This window comes from Ptychodera flava, assembly GCF_041260155.1.
Source record: "Ptychodera flava strain L36383 chromosome 23 unlocalized genomic scaffold, AS_Pfla_20210202 Scaffold_23__1_contigs__length_28996876_pilon, whole genome shotgun sequence".
In the NCBI taxonomy this organism is placed as follows: Eukaryota; Metazoa; Hemichordata; class Enteropneusta; family Ptychoderidae; genus Ptychodera; species Ptychodera flava.
This window is the reverse complement of record NW_027248277.1, coordinates 9,442,175-9,465,013: the sequence shown is the minus strand read 5'-3', so window position 1 is coordinate 9,465,013 and position 22,839 is coordinate 9,442,175. Positions and strand designations below refer to the sequence as shown.

General features: G+C 38.0%; 1 protein-coding gene across 3 annotated transcripts in view; it reads left to right on the top strand.

The window, feature by feature from the left end:
• The first annotated feature begins 582 nt into the window (after positions 1–582).
• The window catches only part of LOC139124206 (uncharacterized), a 75,326-nt gene continuing 53,069 nt past the window's right edge, over positions 583–22,839 (top strand). For 2 of the 3 annotated variants that reach the window (XM_070690342.1, XM_070690343.1), the window contains exons 1-9: positions 583–883; positions 9,472–9,613; positions 10,552–10,671; positions 11,019–11,141; positions 11,780–11,896; positions 12,340–12,546; positions 13,845–14,057; positions 14,511–14,732; positions 15,773–15,985. In XM_070690342.1, the coding sequence (XP_070546443.1) occupies positions 632–883; positions 9,472–9,613; positions 10,552–10,671; positions 11,019–11,141; positions 11,780–11,896; positions 12,340–12,546; positions 13,845–14,057; positions 14,511–14,732; positions 15,773–15,985 (1,609 nt within the window). In that variant the 5' untranslated portion in view covers positions 583–631. Of the gene's footprint in view, positions 884–9,471; positions 9,614–10,551; positions 10,672–11,018; positions 11,142–11,779; positions 11,897–12,339; positions 12,547–13,844; positions 14,058–14,510; positions 14,733–15,772; positions 15,986–16,674; positions 16,894–17,445; positions 17,686–18,799; positions 19,073–21,270; positions 21,424–22,492; positions 22,785–22,839 lie in introns of all 3 variants that reach the window. The other variant, XM_070690344.1, reaches the window with a different exon arrangement.

The window sequence follows — 22,839 nt, the reverse complement described above, 5'->3', positions numbered from 1 at the left end:
ACATATGCGTGAAGTACTGAATTACAAGTTAGTATCAATTTAAAAGTGAACCGAACCTTGAAACAGGACACGTCCTGTCATCGCATACGTACGCGATCGCTTCTTAACAGTTGAAGATCACAATTTCTTGGTTTTATTTTTTGTTTTGTTTTTTGGGGACTTTTTGAACAAGACATTTAAATGTTTGAATATTCTATTTTTACTGTTTCCGCAGGGAAATTCAGGCATTTCTGTTATCGGTGGTCCGACTAATTTACAGCAACGTACCGAAAGCGGCACTAATTCATAGAAAAAACTAGCTCTGGGTCCCATACAAAACTATCTATAAAAGTATAACATTGTTGTCATAGCACCCAATAGCTTCTTTGCTCAATTAACGATACCCGTCAACCGTGTCCGCTAAAGCGATGATGAGTTGCAGAAAGTGTGCATCTTAACGCCGTTTCTAATAAAAAGGTCATAAATTGATCTCGCGTTCCCTTTCATATTGACTACTTAAGTGAATATTTATATCAGGATTTTACTGATGAGACGAGGACAATATCTGCGCAAGCGCAGTTGCTGGCTAAGTCTATACAGCCTTTTCATTTTCGCACTGTCGCTTTCGTGAGCAACATGTACAGAGATCACGATGACATCAACATCAACATCGACGGCAGAGGGCCAACGTCAAAGCAATGAAGATCAAACTACAGATATACGAACACTTGCCGTGGACTTTGCAAACAACACAACTGCTCATGGTATACCAAGGGTTGTTGGTACACAAAACAAATGTGGTCGTTCGTCATGGATACTGATCGTGGTGGCGGCTCTAGCTGTGCTCAGCTACCAGATTACCCTGTTAATAGTTCAATACAGTGAATTCAACGTCAATGTCAAGGTGAGGTTTATCATTTTTCGTAGCAGTGTTTTTTTTTTAATCCAATCCCGGCTAAATTTGGAACAACCCCTTATAGAATGGATGGCGTCCAACCCGTTGTGTGACCGGCTATAACATGCCACATTTACTCTATCCCGACCCTGCACTTATCGCCCATGTCCTTACCTTCAAACAAACACGCTATTATGTGATAGAGGGCACTCCAAACAATACTACTATGGGTTTACATGAACATCAATTTATCAAAACATCAAACTGCTATAAATATACAAATAAAACGTAAAGATATAAATACATTTTGAATTCATTGTAAATGTCATGGTGCGGGTTGTCTTTTGTCGAAGCAATGTTTTAACCCACCGCTATACCCGAGTATGGCACTACCGCCGAAACCAGTAGATTACATCCTATCCGTTCTGTGACCGGCTCTTTCGTTTTCGATAAACGTAGACTTTAGGCTCATAGAAAATAAGCTTATTGTTCCTCGGAGTTTATTTACTTTATTATTTATTTATTTATTTCAACTTTATTTAAAGAGGGTAGCCAGATTTAAAAATCGGTTGCAATACACATGACAGCCCTCAGAAATATACATCATCAGTACTGATTCAGTAGAAAATTATCTGTCCTGAGCACCCACAGGTTTTTGGCAAACCTACAGAGGTGGCGAGCGATTTTTATTTTTTTTCATTAAAACCAGCGAACTTTCCAACTAGTTACATTGTTACTGATGACTTAGGGTGTAGATCTTACACAATGTCCGCCATAATAGGGGCATTACCTATCGGCGGTGTTGACGGAACAAATTCTGAGCGTTTCTACTTGTTGTATAATTACAACAAAAATGCCGAAAGAGTAAAACAATCATCATTTTCACGTTCTCAAGGTGCCGTATAGATAATTGCAGCGTTAACGTGCATATTTGCCGCCATTCCAAAAAAATGTCCAAATTTCCTTGAGTAGAAGATACGCTTTCACTTGGAGGAGCAATATTTATTCCTCCTATTCTTACTATCTATACATATAGAAACCAAACGACTGCATGAACATCGCGACAACGATTGCGAATTGGAAAAGAAATACTGACGTGACATAGATAGACAATTCAATTTATGTATTTGTAACGCGAACAGAAATGTCGGCCTACACTACCTTTATCGGGCTATCATTGTCTGTGTCCTGACCTTGCCATTGTCACACATGCCCTTAATGTCAAACATATACATTTCTAGTTTATGTCATACAAATACAATTCCGTCTGATGGAGGACACGCAAATGAATACTGCTATGTGTTTACACGAGTGTCAATTTATAAACACACGGAAGAGCTAAAAATAGGGTTAAACCAGTCACAATCACCAGTATATGATATTGAATGATTATATGCACTGATATGTGAAAATTCAAAATTGTCCAGATGTCTGTGCACCATTAAAACATGGTAAAGTTTGTAATTTCTTTACTCAAAATCAATGCTGTAAAGTAATGCCAAGGCATTCAGGGAATTGTTAGTGTTTGGAGTGACGGCATAATACAATATCGATGTCATCCAGAATTCATATTCGTCTGCAGCCAAAATTTGATAAATTTCCCCGCGTGCTGTGTGAGTGCGGGTGCTTCGAGAACTCTCCAGCATGTGAAGCGGTCGCGCAGTGAGAAAAACTGCAACAACTTAGCTCGGTCATTGAACCACTCTTTTCAAGGGATGTGGATGTGGCCGAGCGGTTTTGACTGTAAGTCTAGGTGACGGGGTACCGTAGGTTGCAAGTTCGAATCCGATCGAAAATCTACTGAATATTCTTCTTCGCTGGGTTGATAGCTCTGCTTGAGGACAGAACTGTCCTCGAGTCTTTGGCTTAGTAAAGCGATGTATTCATTGCCATGATCAAGTTTGTGTGCGATGTGTGATAGCGAGTATGAGTGCGAGTGCGTCAATCATGAGGTCGCAGTCAGAAAAATTGTTGCAATTTCGCTCGGTCATTGAACCACTTCTTTTAAGGGTGGGGATTTGACTGTCTTCGCTAGGTGACCGGTAACAAAACATTGATCATAGCGTTTCTCATCCGCCGGGTAGCGACTTTGCAACAGGGAGTATTAAGCGAATACCTGGTAGTGCCGCTGCAACCATACCATGATCTGGGAGTGTCCTTTGTAAATAGCATTAGGTATGACAATGACAATACAAAAAGTTATCAACATCTGTTTACAACCATGTGGTTTGAACGAGCAGATGTCAACACGATTAAAACATAAATGTTCATAGTTGATGTCTCGTAGCTTGTAAAAGACATTTTCCAGTCAAATTTATCGATCCTCCGTTTAGGCGGTGCCTAATGATATTTACTTACACTTATAAACCCTATCACCACAATGATGTCGCCTGAAACATTTGGCGAGATCCTTCCAAAGTAAACAAATTCTTGACAAAAAATTATACACATTTGTAGATATAACATGTATCGCAGTCGCCTGATCTCAGTACGTACAGATAACACTGGAAGACCAGCCGCTTTTTTTTTCTTTCTTTAATTTCATAATTTGTTTATTTTTCCAAATTTCTTCCCAAAATTATCCGTAACATGGTGTTTGAATATACGACAAAGTAATGACAATGGGTGTGCGTTTACGTGAATGTCAAAGTAGAGCAAACTTGGCCCTGTGCCAAGCGGACTCGTTTTAACGGAAAAACAAGGTCAATTCATGTATGCTAATTGCACTTCGCTGAACTATACCTGTAAAGCAAGTGCTGTAACACTAGTTATTGCGAGCGATCATGAATACAAAATCCAACGCAAGAGCAGATACATGAATGACCACAGAAAAATTTGCTTCAATTTTCAAGTAGCTTGATGAAGTGATGTGTCATTTTGTAAACCCAAATTCAGTCAAATTGAAACTAAAATGAGTCATGTTGAAGGAGCATTTTGGGAAACACCGACGATATTACATATTCTGAAAAAATTAAAGCATTTGATGGAGGTAATATGTTTCCCGTGACTTCCCTAAAAGCGTACATTTTGCAGTTGTTGACTCCATATCGCCGGATTACAAAAGGTGACATTCATAATTAAAACAACTTCGGTTAAGTTGGGACATTGACAGATTAACTGTGTTGATTGGTTGTTCATAATAACAAATCCAGACTATCAATTACAAGTTCAAAACTGACAGACACCAAGTTGACGTGGCGTCAACTACAGATGCACGTCTTATACTCGATAAGCCTTACTGGATGCACTTGTGGCCTGTAATTTGCGTCACAGAACATTATATTCACAAGTCATTAAAATAATTAGATCTTGTTGCTGGTAGTTTTATTGTGTATTTATAAGAGTTTTGGATAATTATCCTGTTGAATTAATGAGACATTTTACGAGCTCACCTTAATTTTCAAAAATGAAGTGCTATGTTTAGGAAAAAAAAAAAAAAAAGAAATGTTTCTGGTCAGCGCGCGCGTCACTTGAACAACAGCGCGTCACCCTTTTTTTCCCCTGGTTTGTGGCCGGCGGCTGTGGCAAACTACATAGGCCTACTGATTACTATAACACCAAACCAAAACGGCTGAAGAGAAAGAGAAAATTCTTTGGGGCACATGATCAGTGACCGCATGAACAATTTAAATGTTACTATATTGATAAAACTGTAAAACTCAGTGTTCTCCCCAGACCATAGCGGTCCCGCTAAGCTTTCGCCTCTCCCCGTACGCTTTGATTCTCCCCGTTACGTTTTCAAATAGTCCCGCCATCCTTTAGTTCACACGCTCTGCCAGTATCAATGTCAACACGTTATAAACCCGCCCTCAGCTACTAGCTGATGCATGCATTGTCTACACATTAGCGCTCACTGCAAATTTCAACCTGGTGGAAGGTGTGAAGTATGGTATGCATCAGATAAGTTGTCCGTAAGTGTTGAGAGGAACGTTAAAACAATAGAAGAATCGGCTGGGTTGTTCACAAATTTTCATTCCAGAACGACTATTACGACCAACAAATTAATACTCATCGCGGACAGGTGTTCACAGAGGTAGGCGGTGTAGCACTAGCAGGGCCTTTGATCACATTCCCATGCTTTGATCAACGAAATGGACCGCAAAAGAAACAAGAGTTGACTGGTGAGATTGATTATGATTGTACAATGATGAGTTCTGTCCTAGTACGATCACGATCGCGATCGAGTTCACATTGCATAAATTTCAATATGGCGGCGGCCATGTTGGTCGACGGGTTTATAACGTGTTGACATTGATACTGGCGTTGCGTGTGGTGCCACTCTGACAGGTCCTCTGAAATGTTTTACACCTGATTTTCGAGGGATTCTAGTCGTACTTAGTTCATGTCTTGTGATCATCTTGGTGGTATTTTTAAAATCAAGAATCCAACGACGATGTCCAGTGGAAGTAGAAGTTAGGGGGGGGGGGGGGGGGGGGGGGGGGCGCTGGTTGAAATCTATCCCCCTGATGAAAAATTATTCGCAGTGTTTGTCGTTCAAAAATGATATAAAACTCAATTACATTTGAATTGTGTAAAGCTTAAACTTGTGAATTTTCCTCTTTGTTGGCAAGTTTTGACAATTTATTAGCAATATATGTATTAATGAAACTCCAATCAGACGAACCATTTCTTGCTCTCAAAGTTTCAATCTGAATCTTCTGTTTTAATTGCAATTGTAATTACAATACTGTGATGATTTATTTAAGTGTAATAAAGAGTTTCCATGATGTTCAAACTGCACACTTGTGTGTTACCATTGCATTCTGTTGTGAGTGTACATGTATGTGTGTGGATGCATGTGCAAGCTTACATCCATATGCAAATATAAATTAATGATATGCAAATGATTATGCAAATTAGCCGCTACGCTTTGGCGCTTTAACTGACCCTCCTCCCTCCCTTGAGGAGGAGAAAAAAGAAAAAAAAAATAAAAAAAAAAAAAATCCGCGTCGCCGCACCATTTTTTTAAGAAAGGCCTGACCAGAAACATTTCTTTTCTTTTTTTTGGCCTTATTATCAACATATTAGATTCTGTTGCTGGTAGTTTCGTGTTGTATTTCCGTGTTTGGATGATTAACCTGATGAATAAATGAGCTAATTGTTTGCTGCAAATTGTAGCCCGCAACAACTCTTCAAGAGTTACTGTATGGTTGAATGAACTCTTATCTTTAATATTATGATAATGTGGCATTACAATCGGATTAAGATATTACAAAAACTGGTGTTCTAGTTTTAGTAGGGTAGCTTTTCTGTGATCAGTTGGCTCTTCTGTATAGAGCATTGTCACATAAATATATATTCTTATCGTCATCCACCAGTCTATATTTTGGTTGATCTTTGGCATCCTGATCGCTACGGAACCAACGTGTCCTAGTAACAAAAGGAAGAGTTTTTTCGAAGGAGTAATCATGTAAAATGAAGAAACATAAGATACAGAGATCAACAAATATGGAGAAAATTGACTTTGATTGTGAAAAACTGTGTCACAAAAAGTCTTAAATTATAGAACAAAATACTGTCAATCGCAGACCAAAGGACGGAGATGACAGTAATGGGGAGTTGGTCAATGGATAAAAGTCAATTATTTTGATATTACAAATAGAGTTGTATAAATATTTTCAATTAACGATTTCGAATACCTCGCCATACGGATCAGCAAAGTTCCACAATCTGATCAAGATGCCCTTTACCTGGCGCCTCTGATTTTGCGTTATGTAGCCAAGCAGAGAGAGAGAGAGAGAGAGAGAGAGAGAGAGAGAGAGAGAGAGAGAGAGAGAGAGAGAGAGAGAGAGAGAGAGAGAAGGGGGGGGCACGATATCTCAGCAGACCGATACCTAACACATTTGTTTTCTTATGTGAAAGTCATTAAGCGTAGTAATATTTCGACCTGAACGTGTTTTAGAATATTTTATTCGAAAGTATCATCCATTGTGAATTATTGCTCAGAGGTTGAAGGCAAAATTCTAAAACATGATACAAACGGAATGCATATTAAATTTTGTAAATTCCCACTACGACACAACAGCTTGATTCTCGCCATTGCAGCAATAGGGAAGGTTTGGCCTGCTGTCCTAGAGATTTCCAAGAGTGATGAAAACATACAAAACAAAAATAGAGAAAAAATCATTAGCAGGTCCTATTACTGAATAGGCAGTACTCTCCGAGTTTAAAAAATGAAGTTACAGTCAAAATATCGCCCAAACATGCTACACTGACGAGCCAAGCGAGCACCTTTAGAGGATAGCGTTAGCGATGGCATATAATAAGGTCACGCGCTGTGTGAATGTTTTTAGAATCAGAGCTCACCTGAAAAAGTAATCATCGTAGGCAAGATTTAATATAGACTTACCGTGATGTCAACACAGCAAATCATAAGGTCACGCGCTGTGTGAATGTTTTTAGAATCAGAGCTCACCTGAAAAAGTCATCATCGTAGGCAAGATTTAATATAGACTTACCGTAATGTCAACACGAGAGAATACAATCCATCAAAATTATTACTGCCATTTCTTTATTGTTTGTCGCGACAGGAATGTGATGACGAATGAATATGGTCATTAAACGCTATTACAGCTCAAAAATACTCAATATCCGTTCCACAAGACATTTATTCATGCCCTCCCATTGTTAGCTACACGCAGAAGTACGCATGTGTTCTGTTAATAAATCGTCTGTTTGAAAAATAATAACTTTAATGGACCTGATGGCATTGTTTGCTTAGTCACAGTAAGAGGGATTTTATTGTGGTTCAGATCTCATGAAAGCTGAAACTAATGGACGTAAAGATTTTCTTTGCAGAAGGCGTTTTGTGCTTTAAATGACGTCATATTTTAGCCTGATTACGACGAGAAAATATTTGTGGTTCACAGCAGACAACCAAAACTTATCTGTACAATTAGCAAGCGAACATGAACATGTTCTTTGTTAGCAGGCGAGGGAGAGTGGGTGCACACAGCGTCAGTAATCTCAATATTTTACAATATATTACCATGGCCTGTCCATCGCATTGTAATTGGTCGAGCTGAACCATACCACAGCCGACAAATACACACCAATGGTTTGTTTACATGCCCGTTAATATTAATAATATCGTAAACATAGTAACTTTATAGCTAAAACGGAAATTGTGATTTGTACAAAGATCGTAATCAATCACAAAATAAAATATAGCATTTGTGGGCCAATTTTAGACACTTTTTTCAAAAAATTCTGGCTTTGCAAAATTTTTGCAGCGCGCACACTACTCTCTGACAAGTTCTGGGACCCCGTTGTCGTTCGCACGGGAAATTTTCGTAAATTTTGACGGTTCTTTGGGTTCGTTGATAATATAATGTAAATAACAGATTCCGCATGACCATTAACGTTTATATTTAGGCGCGGGCGAGAAGAAAGCCAAAATTAACGGGCTCGGCAAGCCTCGCTCATTAATTTTTGGCTTTCCTCTCGCCCTTGTCCATAAATAAACGTTAATGCTCAGCGCGTCGTCCGCTATTTCTATAATGTTACTACTGTCCGCCAAAAGTGGCATACACTCTACGGGTTAGTTGAACATTTACCTGGCACTCAATATCTATTTTAAAATCGCGATGAAATTGTAACGAAAATACAGCATGAACAATTGAGGGATTATTTGCATATGGTACGCAAACAATCACGTGTGCGTGTTTATTTCAGGTAGAATGCGGCTCGGGGACAAATATTTAGACTCAATTCTTTTCAGATCTACCAATAGCGAGGGCTCATTTAAAGTTCTTAGTTAAGAAAAAATCACAATCTTAGCTATCAAAATTTTTTTCTGACATCGATAGTATTAACATGGGGATCGAAGCCAATTAGGAATTTGAAATATTGTTAAATGTTGGGCAATTTGTACCAAACTTTGCTCGTTGACCCCTGATTTTTATTCTTAATTTTAAAAGAGAATGGTTGAAATAGTTTCATTGATGAAAGTTTGAGCACGCAAACTATCTTAAGGATTGACCCGTCGCTATTGAGCAGCTTTTGATAAGCCAAGCTTTCTAAAACAGTTAACAGGTCACATTTATCGTTGGCATGTTGCATTTGTCAACATCAGAAGAATGCCTCAAAGGGGCAGATGTTCAGAAAAAAGGTTAATATACTGTTAATGGCAGTCTTTTGTACATCATCATTAAAAGTTACATACCACTTGCCATATTGAATTGAACCCTCTGTTAACGCTACTGGAAAAAAACGCATTTTCCATTTTCAAAAATGTAAGACCGCAAAAACTGTAATTACGTCTAGATCTCCAAAATGAGCCATCAAAATGAAGATCAGAAAAGTATTGTAAAATGTTGAGTCCGAACGTCTTTCCAAGGTGCACTGTACCCTAATCCTGCATACGTACTATAAACCAGCAAAAGAAAAGATGGATTAGTTCAACGTGCATTTAATTCAAACTTAGCATAAAAATAAACAACATTTGATTCAATATCGCATTGCTCCTGTTTCTTATTAATTGACGTGATGTGACCCAGGCAGCGTATTATGGCAATGGACCTTCTATAAGACTTCCGCAGGTGCTCGACAACCTTGGATTCTTTGTAACTTTGATTGTGTGATATTCTCGTTGATAGGTGGAACTCATATCTGGAAAGCAAATCGAATTCCCGACGGTCACGGTATGCAACACTAACAAGCTAAGGAGATCAGCTGTCCGTGAGTCGGTATACAAAGAGATGTTATTTATGGAAAACGATATAGTGGCGCCATATTACAGTAAGACAATTGCATTTCATTTTTGGTCGTATTGTATGATCATATTCTTATTACATTGGCGTTATTTAGCTATTTTTTTCGAATTAGCGCTGGCATATCTTATTTACATAAACAAATTACTTTCACTTAATTGCTAATCATTCTAAGACTTCGACCTATTATGAATTCAATAAACTACGTTGAATTTCTATCTTATCAACTTTTTGTTCATCAAGTCTATAAAAGTTTGTCTTCTAAGAGCTCTTACCAGCGGAGTGTGAAAGGCAGGTTCTTCACTATGCTGTCGCTGCAGTTAGGAAAACAATAAGTGCAAATATATAGTTCCAAATAATATAGAAAGTAGACCAAGAAAATGCAGTTGATACATGGAACACAAATTCGATACAAAAGTGTACAGAGTTACTGTAGTGGCAGCTTTTACACAAACAGCAAAATTATTGCAATGTCTAAATATCAAAAATAACGCTATCAAGACGTGCAGGGGTCCTCAAATTTATATTGTCTTCTAGTGGGTAATCAAAACATTTTTGAATGGGTAGGGGCAATTGTCCTAATGGAGTCGCAAAAATTATTTGCAGGCCCATCACTGCTATTATTAATGAACGCTCCCGGAATTATGATACCCTGTATATGTCAAGGCGAAAGGGGTACATGCTTTGTTTACGTCCCTATGCGCATAGCTTCTTCGGAAAAATCCTGCCCACTTTTCATGAAAAAAGACGTTCGCGAAATAAAAAGCAATGATATTTATCGTAACTAATTTTCGCATCATATAGTTTTGTCCAGTTAACCAAAATTAAGCGCTGTAGATATATGAAGTTTCAATTCATCAGGCAAAGTTGGCCAATATTGTATTATCTGTGAATGCTAACGTTGTTGAACTGCTTCCCTAGGTTATGTACGTAGTCTAACGACATTTTATTGCGTTCACACTGCAGTACCGTGTATCGATGGTGACTACCTTTGTGCTGACGGTATTCATTGTATCAAGCCTTATCTACGATGTGATGGTGTCAACAACTGCGGTGACATGAGTGATGAAGACAGCTGCAACTATTGTATGTATGTATGTATGTATGTATGTATGTATGTATGTATGTATGTATGTATGTATGTATGTATGTATGTATGTATGTATGTATGTATGTATGTATGTATGTATGTATGTATGTATGTATGTATGTATGTATGTATGTATGTATGTATGTATGTATGTATGTATGTATGTATGTATGTATGTACCTATGTATGCATTTACGTGCGTATGTATGTATACATGTACATGTGTATCGGTGTGGTGACACTTTTGTTATGCACGAACTTTTAGAATATTAAAAAAGGATAAAATAAACCTAATAGATTCTAGGTCCAACAAACAGGCATGCTATCATTGTGTTGTGCTTAGATCAATGTGATGAGACTCAATTCCGCTGCCATTCCGGAAGTGACTTGGGAATCTGTATAAACGAAGATTTGAGATGTGATCAGTATAAAGACTGTTATGGAGGAGAAGACGAAGATGACTGTGGTAAGCTTATGAACACGAGCAAAATGGTGAATCTCCTATTACTTAAGTGCAGATTTGCTTAGTCAGGCTTTCTACCATAAGTGCCATTTGTTTTTGTTGATTTTGTTCAGCATACATGCTACCGACCCTTCAAACAACTGTCTTTCTTCTAAATTATCCATGCCTTACTTTTGCATATCCTTTCGTAGAGTTAACGTGCAGTTCTTGAAGTTGCCCGTCATTGATCTGAGATTTCTGTTATTGTCAGTATTTCCTGTACTAATGGGGATGATTTCTTAAAAAGAAGCACGATGTTCGTAACTTTTGATATCTGAAGGAGGTATTTTGAAAATTGGTTTTGCCTAGATGTGTCAGCAATCTAGCTTCTCCAGTATACAAAATAACGGTTATATGGTTATAATATATAAATAAAATGGTGTATGCGAAACACACATAGTTCTTTCAAAGTATTACCAAGTCTTATATCACGAACAAATCTTAGTATGAAATTAGAAAACAGATTGTTATGCATGTAGAATGTGTGAACTTTTTCCACTGAGTAAATTAGATTATTTCAATTCATATCTAACAATTATGTTTAAAATGACACAATTTGCTGGGCACTCCCATAAATATCGCTTTTCGTTCATTACACTCAGAATGCGACCCAGAGACAACCTTCCAATGCCTCGTGTCAAGGGAATGTGTCGACAAGATCGTCGTGTGCGATAAGGTATACGACTGCCGTGACGCAAGTGACGAATCGAATATGTGCAGTAAGTTCAAGGGTTAAAGGGACAGGTTTCACTGAATATGTCAGATATTAACCATTACGCGCGTCTTGGAGATTGTCATATGGACGCAAACTTGCCAAGCGGGTGTTGCAGTGACAAATTTGGGTTAGAAGCTACGGGTAGGGCTTAGGATTAGGTGTTAGAAGTTGGAATTACGAAATATCCACATGGCATATTTGATGCAAGATGCACTCTTTGGTTAATTTCCATACACATTGGCTATTATCTCTGATATTAAACCAATTAGTCGATTATGCATACATCCTAATGAGTAAAGAGCCTAGACTATCCTTTATTATTATGTAGACTTACTCATTGTTTTCTCACACTCACTGTGCTATTTTGCATCACTGATTTTGTTATGCAAATAGTGCATCAAGCAAAGGGAAATATTCATCACCTTTAGGTCTTCCATTTTACTTTAGTTCCAGATGTCAGTAACGTGGCTCTAGGGAAAGATGCATGGCATTCCATTGGTGGCGGCGAAATAACTCACGTTCCAGAGGGCAATGATGGCAATCCATCTACGTGCATTCGGACGCCCCTCATGGAAAACCCATATTACGTCATCGATCTTGGAAAAACCTATATTGTATATGGATTCACTATAACTCATTTGGAAACTGCTGAGCGTAGGTTTTGATATGTTATTTATGAAAATAAATACGTGCATCTATAAACATATTTATGAACATATATGCATGTATGTATGCAAGCATTCAGGCATTTATCTGTGTAACTATCTGTGTATCTATGTGTATTTGTGTATATATATATATATATATATATATATATATATATATATATATATATATATATATATATTTGTGAATTTATTTATTTATTTATTTATTTATTTATTTATTTATTTATTTGTATGTATGTTAGCATGAATGCGTACATAAACAATCCAGTACCTACATATCCATTTGTAAATTCATGTGTATTCACCAGTATCTAAGTATACCTGTACTGTGGCTGGCAGGCTTGATCTACGTGCATGAATGGAAATATAATGCCAGCTGTAAAACCATCATACTTACCGTTTTTGTTAGAGTCAAATGTTGTATTGGTCTTTTGGACAAACGGCCACTAAGTATAATTACCAGTAAACACGATTGGAAATAATTTGGGATAATTAGATCTTCATATTTTTCAAATTTCTCAAAAATGTTAGGTGCTGTATGGCTGAATGTTGCAATATTACAAATTACGTATAAAAACAAGTATGTAAGGTAAAAAGAAAAGAAGATGACGTTATATTTGCAGATTAAATCCACATTACTCCACCATCAAATTATCCCAAATTAGTTCCAATCATGTTTGTATAACTTTGACTTTTCCCCGGACCATTTAAAAGTGATATAGACGGCAACCTAATCCAGTTCCTTCAAAAATGGTCAGTTGATAGAGTGATGGGCTTATCTGTACCATTTTAAAAGCAGGGCATTTACTTAAGTTCCTGACAACCTCAACTCTATGAGATCCTAATGAGAACACGTACAAACTTAAGAGCACTAGGAAGCGAAGTTGAACATGACTAACAAGCAGCAGATTTGAACATTGTTGTTAGGGACAACGTCCAAAGATCGATGTCGGATAAAAATGTTAACTCTTTACGTTTTGCACAACCCCCATCCCCACCCCAATGAAACTTAATTGTTGAATGTTGATTAGAGTATGCCATTATTTCCTTACTGTGATACATCCAATAGTACTTACACATACTCAGAATGGGTGATAATGCAAAAGACAACATTATTCAAATGAAAAAAAACACCTGTATTTCACTCAACAAACTTCCTGGTCTTTTACAGTTAATGTAGTTTCCTTAATATACCAAAGATCCATGTATAAGTCATTGGTCTGTACCCTAGATAAAACGTGAAAGTATGTAAACCTAATGTTGTACAATTCGTGTCTTCATCAGATCGTCTCGAAGGTTTTAATGCTCTTGTCGGCGTTCAGCGGGAAAGATTTTATGAGAATTACCCCTGCATAGCGTATATCGAGTACACCATCACCAGGGCAACCACGTTTCAATTTACTTGTCAGCCCTCTCCGCTCATCGGTCGTTATGCAGGCATTGTAACGTATAAACTAGAAGACATGGTGCTGTGTGAAGTTGAGGTCATGGCAACAGGTACACATTTAATGGGTTCTATGTAGTATTTGATTCTTTTAATAAAGGTTTTAATTATTGCAACGACATCCATTCAAACGTTCTCTTTGGCTTCCTTGTTCTCACCCACCAACTAACCAACTCACCTATCAATTGAACAACAACACCCTCCATTACTCGATCAGTCACTCACTTTCTCACTCACTTAACTGAACCAGCAGGACCCACGCTTTGGAGCTCTTGTTACCATAGCCCAGTGGTTAGAGCACGGAACCCACGATCAACCAACGACGCCTAAGTGTGTCCAATGTAGCGGATTTATTATCAGAGGATGCTGATTGGAGTGTGATGGCCCTTGAGCGAGACACTCTACCCTTCATTACATAATTTTGCTATTGGTAAAGAGTCATCATATACTTTAAATTAGTTTGCTCGATCCTTGGATGATGGAGTCAATGTTTTATAATCCCACAGATTCTGTCTTGAAAAACTTGGCGATTAAAAAGCCGGCGTCACAGAGTAGCCACTACGGAGATGGCAGTGCAACTAAAGCTGTTGATGGCGATAAATCCAGTGAATACGACCATAGGAGCTGTACCCATACAGAGTATGAATACGAACCGTGGTGGAAAGTTGATCTGGGTGATATCTACGAAATCTATGAAATCGTAATAACAAACCGAGGTGACTGCTGTGGTAAGTTTTAGTTTACATCCTTCTATTTTCAATTCTTCTTAAACGACGTTAGCGAAGGTGGTATACTTTCACTGGGCTTTTAAGGTAGAACGCACCTCGGGGACAGACATTCGGACTCTCAAACTTTTACAATTCTCTTCTGATATACCACATGTGGGGGTTCATTTTAAAGCTCTTGGTGAAAGAAAACTTTTCACCGGCTTAGTTTTTCGAAATTCGAAAATTTTATTTTTCTCCATAGAGTTAACACAGGGATGGCGGCCATTTTGAATTTCTAATATCGGTAAATCTTGGGTAATTTGTTTCTCTAGTACCAAAATTTGCACGGTGACCCCCTATTTTTATTCTTGATTTTGAAAGAGAATGATTGAAAGATTCCTTGAGGAAAGTTAGAGCAAAAGTTTAAATCTTTCACTTTCGAGGTGCATACTACCTTAAGTACAATCAGGTGGTTTAATGGATGGATGGCACGGTAAGCTGTGTGATTAATTATGAAAGACAATGGTACAAAGATCTCTCGATGAAATAAATGTTTGGACGAAAGATTGAAACCCTCGATTTCGAGGCACTTACTGATGTTAAATTTTGATCCTAATATTGTGTGGATAATGCATCCATCGTTATCTACCGTTGATGTTCGACAGACAAAAGTGAAGAAAAACACGAAAGCATGCTAGAATATTCTTGTGTCTACCAATATACGAGGTAATGAGGTAACAGCTACTAAACCCGGTACTAACCCGCGCTCCAAAACTCTAGAATTATTGTAAACACGATAGATCATACTGAAAACACATTGCCATCAATCCAAAATTAGTAGGGAGTATGTATTGAGTGATATTCTTGATACAACTAAGAGAACAAAATCAGTTGCTTATGTTCACAGACTTTCACGGCTGTGATATTTTAACAGAGAGGGCAACATTTATTCCCTATCGGAATTTTCATGCAAAACAACTGGCGCCATTAATGAACAAAGTTCGAGATTTCTGTCATTTATCAACTTTTACACCTATTTTTTTCCTGAAACGCATGGGCAGACGATCGGTTACTTAATGCGCAGATATACGTCATAGAAGATACTGGAATAACTGGGAACACGTCGTGCGCAGAACCTCTTAATTATGAAGACTTGTCAACCAATCCGATCACAGTCAACTGTGGTGGACCAAAACTTGGACGTTATGTTCTTATTAAATTATTGAACACAACGAACTATCTGACACTATGTGAAGTTGAAGTCAAAGGAAAGGGTAAGTACTCGCAATGTTGACAATTCCTTTCTATCTCTTGAATCTGTGGCCATCAAAATATTAATTTTGATTGATTGCTGATTTTAAATCGAATGCATCGAAGAAGCTGCATATATTTTTACTAATCTATCTTATTAACTAATAAATGTAATATTTGGACATCGTTTCGTATGTTTACTTGACCCGTAAACATGTACACAACCGTGATTCTACCTAATCAGAACTGGGGTGCAGCATAAGTAGTCAATGAGAAGTCAATGGCATCATCATAAATCAAACCTGATTACACTAGTGGGAACTTGGCACATATCATTCAGCCAAACTTCAGGTATCGAATCGCGTCTTACTGGGTATCATTTTGTTTAATTTCCGTATTAAGATATGCAATTATAACGGAACCCAATGGCGACAGTACTAACGCTTCGCACTCGGGCATGCGGTGTACTCTGCTGTCAGCGAGTTTGGGGACGGCCGCAGAACACACCGCATACCCTCTGGTGCAAATACCACGAGTACGTCGCGCTTGCACGGTCTCAGCATGGGATTCTGTCATTATTTTGGAACTTTGAACCATAGAAACTGTAAATTAGACAGAGCAATAATATTGATTCAACGTGCACAAAGCCATCGAATGATGTGCACAAAAGTATCAATCAACAGTATTAGTTAAAAAACATTTCATCCACCAGTTCTTATCGACAGATTACCCAACGTGGCATTAGGCAAACCAACGATCCAAATATCAACACTTTACGATGCGGTGTCTGACAGAGCCGTAGATGGCAACACGACTCAGGACAACAGTGGTTGCTCATCAACGCAATGGGATTATGAACCCTGGTTGCGAGTGGATCTGGAAACAGTTTACAGTGTTTACAGAGTCGAGATAGTGAAGCCAGTTGGTACAGGTAAAATGCAACATATTGATAAACATGTGCAGACATCGAACACCTGGAAGTAATTAATTTATCCACAGCAATATCAAATTGGTCAATTATCGTTAATTATATAGCTAGATTACACCTCAAGTTAACACATGCCTTTTTTGATCTTTAGTCTGAGGTTAACACATTACCATGTATATTTTTATAAAATGAATCTGATGTCGAACTATCTAATGTGTAAAGTGTCGTTATCATTGTCTATATCATACACGTTTTGTGTCTGCTCGCTTTGCAAGTATGTTATCCGTGGAAATTGCATTTACGTATATGTTCAGAATGCATTACAATTGATTTGATACAGTGTGTTTGTTTATTTGCTTTTTACATATTTATCGATCATTTATTACATTATTTCTTTGTTGTTTGTTTATTTTATTGCTTGTTTCATTGTTTTCAAAGAGCCCAGGTGTTAACAGATCAACACCAAACGTAGGAGACACATAGCACTATACCACAGAAACTTTAACATTAAATGTCATGTAAATTTTTAATTTTTTCCTCTTGTTGACCGAGTAGCTAACTTCACCATGTCAGAAGTAGTGCGTGTTGGGTATCGTTCTGATGACTTAGACGTCAAAAACAACACAATGTGTGGATGGCAACTCTCGGACTTTGACTTGGAAAATGAGACCTACGTCATGGACTGCATGATGCCAATCCTCGGAAGATATGTATCGGTTCAACTCGAGGGTATCGGTGGTGATATATTTGAACAGGGAATCCTCAGTTTATGTGAAGTTAAAGTCTTTGCTGAAGGCAAGAACAGCCACCTTTAAACCTTTGAGCACTGTAATTCTCCCCCCCCCCCCAAAAAAAAAAAAAAAAAATAAAAATAAAAATAAAGATATCAAGGCAACATTTTATCAATTTGTATATATTTTTCTGCAATTTTTTCCATGATTTTGGACCTAATAGACATAAATTTTTATGGGCTGCACTTTCTGACCAAAATTGGGAAAATCTAAATAAATCGTTTAGACCTGAAAGAAATTGTGGCGTTGTATTGTATAAATGCAACAAAATCGACTTTGGAACTCAAACGGTTAATTTTGCACATCTATGAAGCAGTAACACCGTGAATGCATTAGCCTCTGCAAATTCCTTTATCTACCTGAACGATAAAAGTAATATATCGCGCCTCCGTTCATGTGGCGCCTTATATATTTTCAACAGTATTTTTATTATCATACCGAGCTAAGCATTAAGCGTCCAAGACCACATGGTTACACCTCCATGCGGCCTGACAGCAATGAACATCCTCGTATGGTCACTGTGACCATAATCTCCTCTGCACCACGGGTATTTGGACCCTCAAAAGTTTACAATATTCCTTTGACCTGCCACTTGTAGGTGCTCATTCTAAAGCTTACGGAGCTAAAATTTTCACTGACTTGGTTTTGTAGATCCCGGGAATTTTATATTCCCCAATAGCTATAACAAAGGATTTGTGGGTACTTATCGATTGTATATGCAGATCTTTGTACACTAAGTGTACACTGTAATTTTGCATTTTATTAGTATACGTACGTGTATACTTAACGTATTTGACACATGTACAGAATCAGTATATGTGTATATATTGCTGTATATCAAGCATTTCACCCAGTATAAGGTAATTTTGTTCCTCAGGTACAAAACTTTACACGGTGACCCCCGATATTTATTTCTGATTTTGAAAGAGATGGTTGTAAGTTTGTATTAGGAAAGTTTCAGCAAAATATTAAGTCTTGAAGTGTACTGCCCCCATCTGAGGCAGCATCGAAGGCCATATAATTTAAACATCAGACTCGTAAAAATTTAAGCTGACGACAAAGATCGCAGTTTGAATCCTCCCTATCCTAGATTTTAATGATATTGGTATCTCTTTCAGAATTTCAGCGAAGTGTTCGCCCAAGTTTGAAGTCAATGTTTGACAAGCAAGCGAACACGAGACTTTCTGCCGAACCGAACGACGTATTCGTAGATGTGTCACTGGAGATATGTCTACAGAAGTGCTACGGCTTCAGAAGATACCTCTGCCGCTGTTTTGATTACGAGGCTGCGACGCACTCGTGCAGATTGTATGACAAGTGCAGTCCCCTTGGCAACGCGTCCCTGGTTTATGCATATGGAATTGACAATTACCAACGTTTGCGAGCTGAAGGTAGTAATGTTACCAATGTATACTGTATAAGTGATGACTGCTGTATACGTTTTATATAATTTTGCTAGAGAAGCTTATGTAATTATTGGCAAGTGACCAGCATCTGGATTATGGGTAATAATGGCCCTGTCACACCTTGACGATTTAGCCAGCGTATGCCAATGTATGAAAAATTTTGAGAATACGCTGGGCGTACGTCGAACACGTTAAGAGCGCGTATGGCTCATACGTCCCGCACACGCGGGCCATATGTTGTAGGTAGGTTATGCGCTCGTTGACACACGTTGACACACGTTACTTGTAAGTTACCCATAAGTCGAAATGCGTCAAGATAATTGTCTAGAGTACGTTATGAATACGCTGTGTATATGCTCAAAATTGAAAAAAAAACGTTAAGCAGTGTTTTAGAGAAAGTTTGATACGTCGGCATACGCTGGCTAAATCGTCAAGGTGTGACAGGGCCCTAACACGATAAGCATTCATTATTTATTGGCACACAGGCACAAAAATGCGTGCTGTCACTACATTGTACCTAAAAGCCGATTTGATCATTTCGACATTTTTGTATCATATTGTTTATTTCCTTTACGTTTGCCTTGCTGATCGCTAACCATCCAATTGACGCGTGATGATAGAGATGAGCGTAAGCTAGGTTTAACAGCAGACAAAATTAACAAATGGAATTAGGATTAAAGATATCATCATTTGTTCTACGCTCGATGGAAATCATACACATGGTGTTGTTGCAAAATTAAATGACGCAATATTGGACCTCTAAAGGGCCCAAGTCGCTGCTTTTTTAAACTTTTTTATGATATCAAGAAAAACATTGAACGCTTGCATGAAGTCATTCAGGGTACAAAATGACAACGGTACATAACTGCAAAAGTGTAAAAATGTATCCCTTTCTTAAATGCAATACATTATTTCATTCGAAACCCCTAGACAAAATGGGTTTATTATATTCCGACTTGTTTTCCTATGACAAATAAACATCGCCAAAATGGAAGGGAAAGCTGTTGTCCTTATCTATATGAACGGTACCGCCAACGAAGATTTCGTTATAAACTTTTTTGAGGTCCATACTTTATGCACAGACAAATAGAGAGACAGACTGGCAACGAGTATTGTTCAGGGTGTGAAGCGCTTACGTAAGCCCTCCATGTTCGCCTCGACTCAGGAAGCTCTCGCTTTGCTTTTCCGAAGAGTTTCAGGATTTTCGCCAAATTTTTAAGCGGAAGTATGTTCGGCAAAGTTTGTGTTGTTGTTGTCGTGTGGCGCTGAGCGGAATTGGCGTGCTGGCGAAAACTGGCAAGTTTTGAGCTTCGGAAAAGTGGGTTTTACCATTTTAAAAATTCCTCTCATATTTTTATGAATATATAATGAGTGTATTAAAACCAAATTTGGAAGTCTTTTATCGATACTGTCTGGTTTTACTTAATGGTTTACGGTCAGTCATATCATCTTTTAAAAGTTGGTCATGGAAGGACGTGTTTATGAAGCTGCTGGTGTGTTATGATTGGCGTGTAGCAGTGTTTCTGCCCTGAGAGCTCACGAAAAAAGTATGGTTGCTACGCTAGTGGCAGCACGATACCATCTCGTCGTGCTTTTTGCATAATCTCGTGCAATTATCAACCACGAACAACGTCTCCAAACAATCTAACACCTATGAAGCTCATTTCAATATGAAAAGGCCATGGTCTACCGAGACGACCATGAAACAAAAGGCATGCCTCATTGCTAGTCTGTCTTTCTGTTTGTCTGTGCTTTATGTAATATTGTATGTTCAACCATCCATGGTGAAGGTTATACACACAACTTGCTTTTTTGACATACACCTTAAAACATTTCATTGAATATTTAATCTTCTCAAGCTACAAGCAGAGTTGAAATTGTGCAGTTTATCAGTATTTCAGTATGTTTTAAGAAGTCAAATAACACAAACTACTTTTCATATCAAACAAAATACACGAGAAAAGCGTAAAATACAGCGTAATGAGTGAATTGGCGATTTGTTAACTGCACTCTCGTAAAAATAGTCATTCTCACTTTTATAATCGTCTTATGTATGTTTGTTTGTATGTATGTATGTATGTATGTATGTATGTATGTATGTATGTATGTATGTATGTATCTGTCTGAGTTTTGGACCTGCATGTGCCTGTATACATTCGACATTGTTTTCTGTTTGTTTTCAGGCTTTTTCTTACATGGTAACCAAACTTTCTGCGCGGAAGGTTTCATAACATGCCCTTCTGGCGAATGTATACATCCATACAGGATGTGTGATATAATAAAAGATTGCGATGATGGCTTTGATGAAAGTGATTGCGTGAATACGACAACAACAGGTAAAAAAATCCTCAATGTTATGTATCCTTCAATGGCGATTTATATAAAGAGATTTCGCAGTATAAACAAGTTTGAAATGCACATTTTACGTAATATAATTTACATGTTCACCACATAAGCACGATTCCGAAGCAACAAAGAAGGAAATGTTGTCTTCGACACACACTGTGAATTTTTGTTGGCAATGAAATGGAGGGGTCGACGGTACTGCGCCTGTGCAACTTTCTTGTTTACAAAAACGCATTTCATGCATGACCTTCAGATAAATTGTGACATTGATCTACATAGCTGCAACATTTACATTTATGATGTATATAGTGTCTTCAATCGGGGTTCAAGATACGGCACCAAGTCATCTAGCAGAGAAGCAACAGACAGAATCGCTCGGCCAAATCCCCACTCTAAAAAGAGTGGTTCATTAACCGGGCTTAAAGTTGTTACATTTTTCTGACTGTGACTTCTCCACACGTTGTAGACTTCGGAAGCACTCTCGTTCGCACACTCAACTATCACACATCGCACACAAACTTTATATTATAACAAACATGTTTTATCTTTAATCTATTGTGAACTTACCTAGGATACAGTTTCTACATTGATCGTATGGGTCCCATGCGACTTTTGAGCGCAGTTCCGACGATCCCCTCCCTTTAATGCGTACTCATCTATCTACATGTGGATATGTTTGTATATGTGCTATACTTTCAGTTGCAATTTTTATGGTGTTGAAATATTTAGTTCTCCTCGAGTAACAACACCGAGAATTCGTGGAAATGGTATTCTACGAATATGTCAACTCCCAAAGGCCTCTTTTTATCTTCTGTTTTTCTTTTCCATGCTCGAAGAACCGAAATAAATTGTGAGCGATAAGAGTTGTAAGATTAAGATAAGACCACTCAGCAAGTCACCAATCATAAACTTTGAGGGAACAAGTCAAATTTTGCAATAGCTACACCATTCGCCGAGGAAAAACGCTGTAACGCACGTAAATGGCTTTCGATTCGCGCATGATACATATTAATCTGACGTCATATCAATAATAATAACATTGTCTTTTTGACGTCACAGACATGGAAGATGTTTTCCGGTACGGTTGGGAGGAAAATTTCCACACAATTACCAGCGACCCTAGTCATTTTAAGTATTTCAAGGACAACATTTACCAAGATCGGGGTCTTGGTCGCGTTAGAGGAGAGACGCCACCAGACTGGGAGAGGTTTAAAAGTTTCAGTAAGTCCCCGGAATACAGTCACTTCTCTGATGTACTTAAACTAACCGGAGAAGAAATAGATACTTTGGGTCACCAAGCAAACGATTTCATTCTGCAATGTTCCTACGCTGGTGAGGAATGTAACATCAGGTAATATATAGATAATATTAATGTCTTTTGTTTATTGTAATGTACAGTTTGGAAG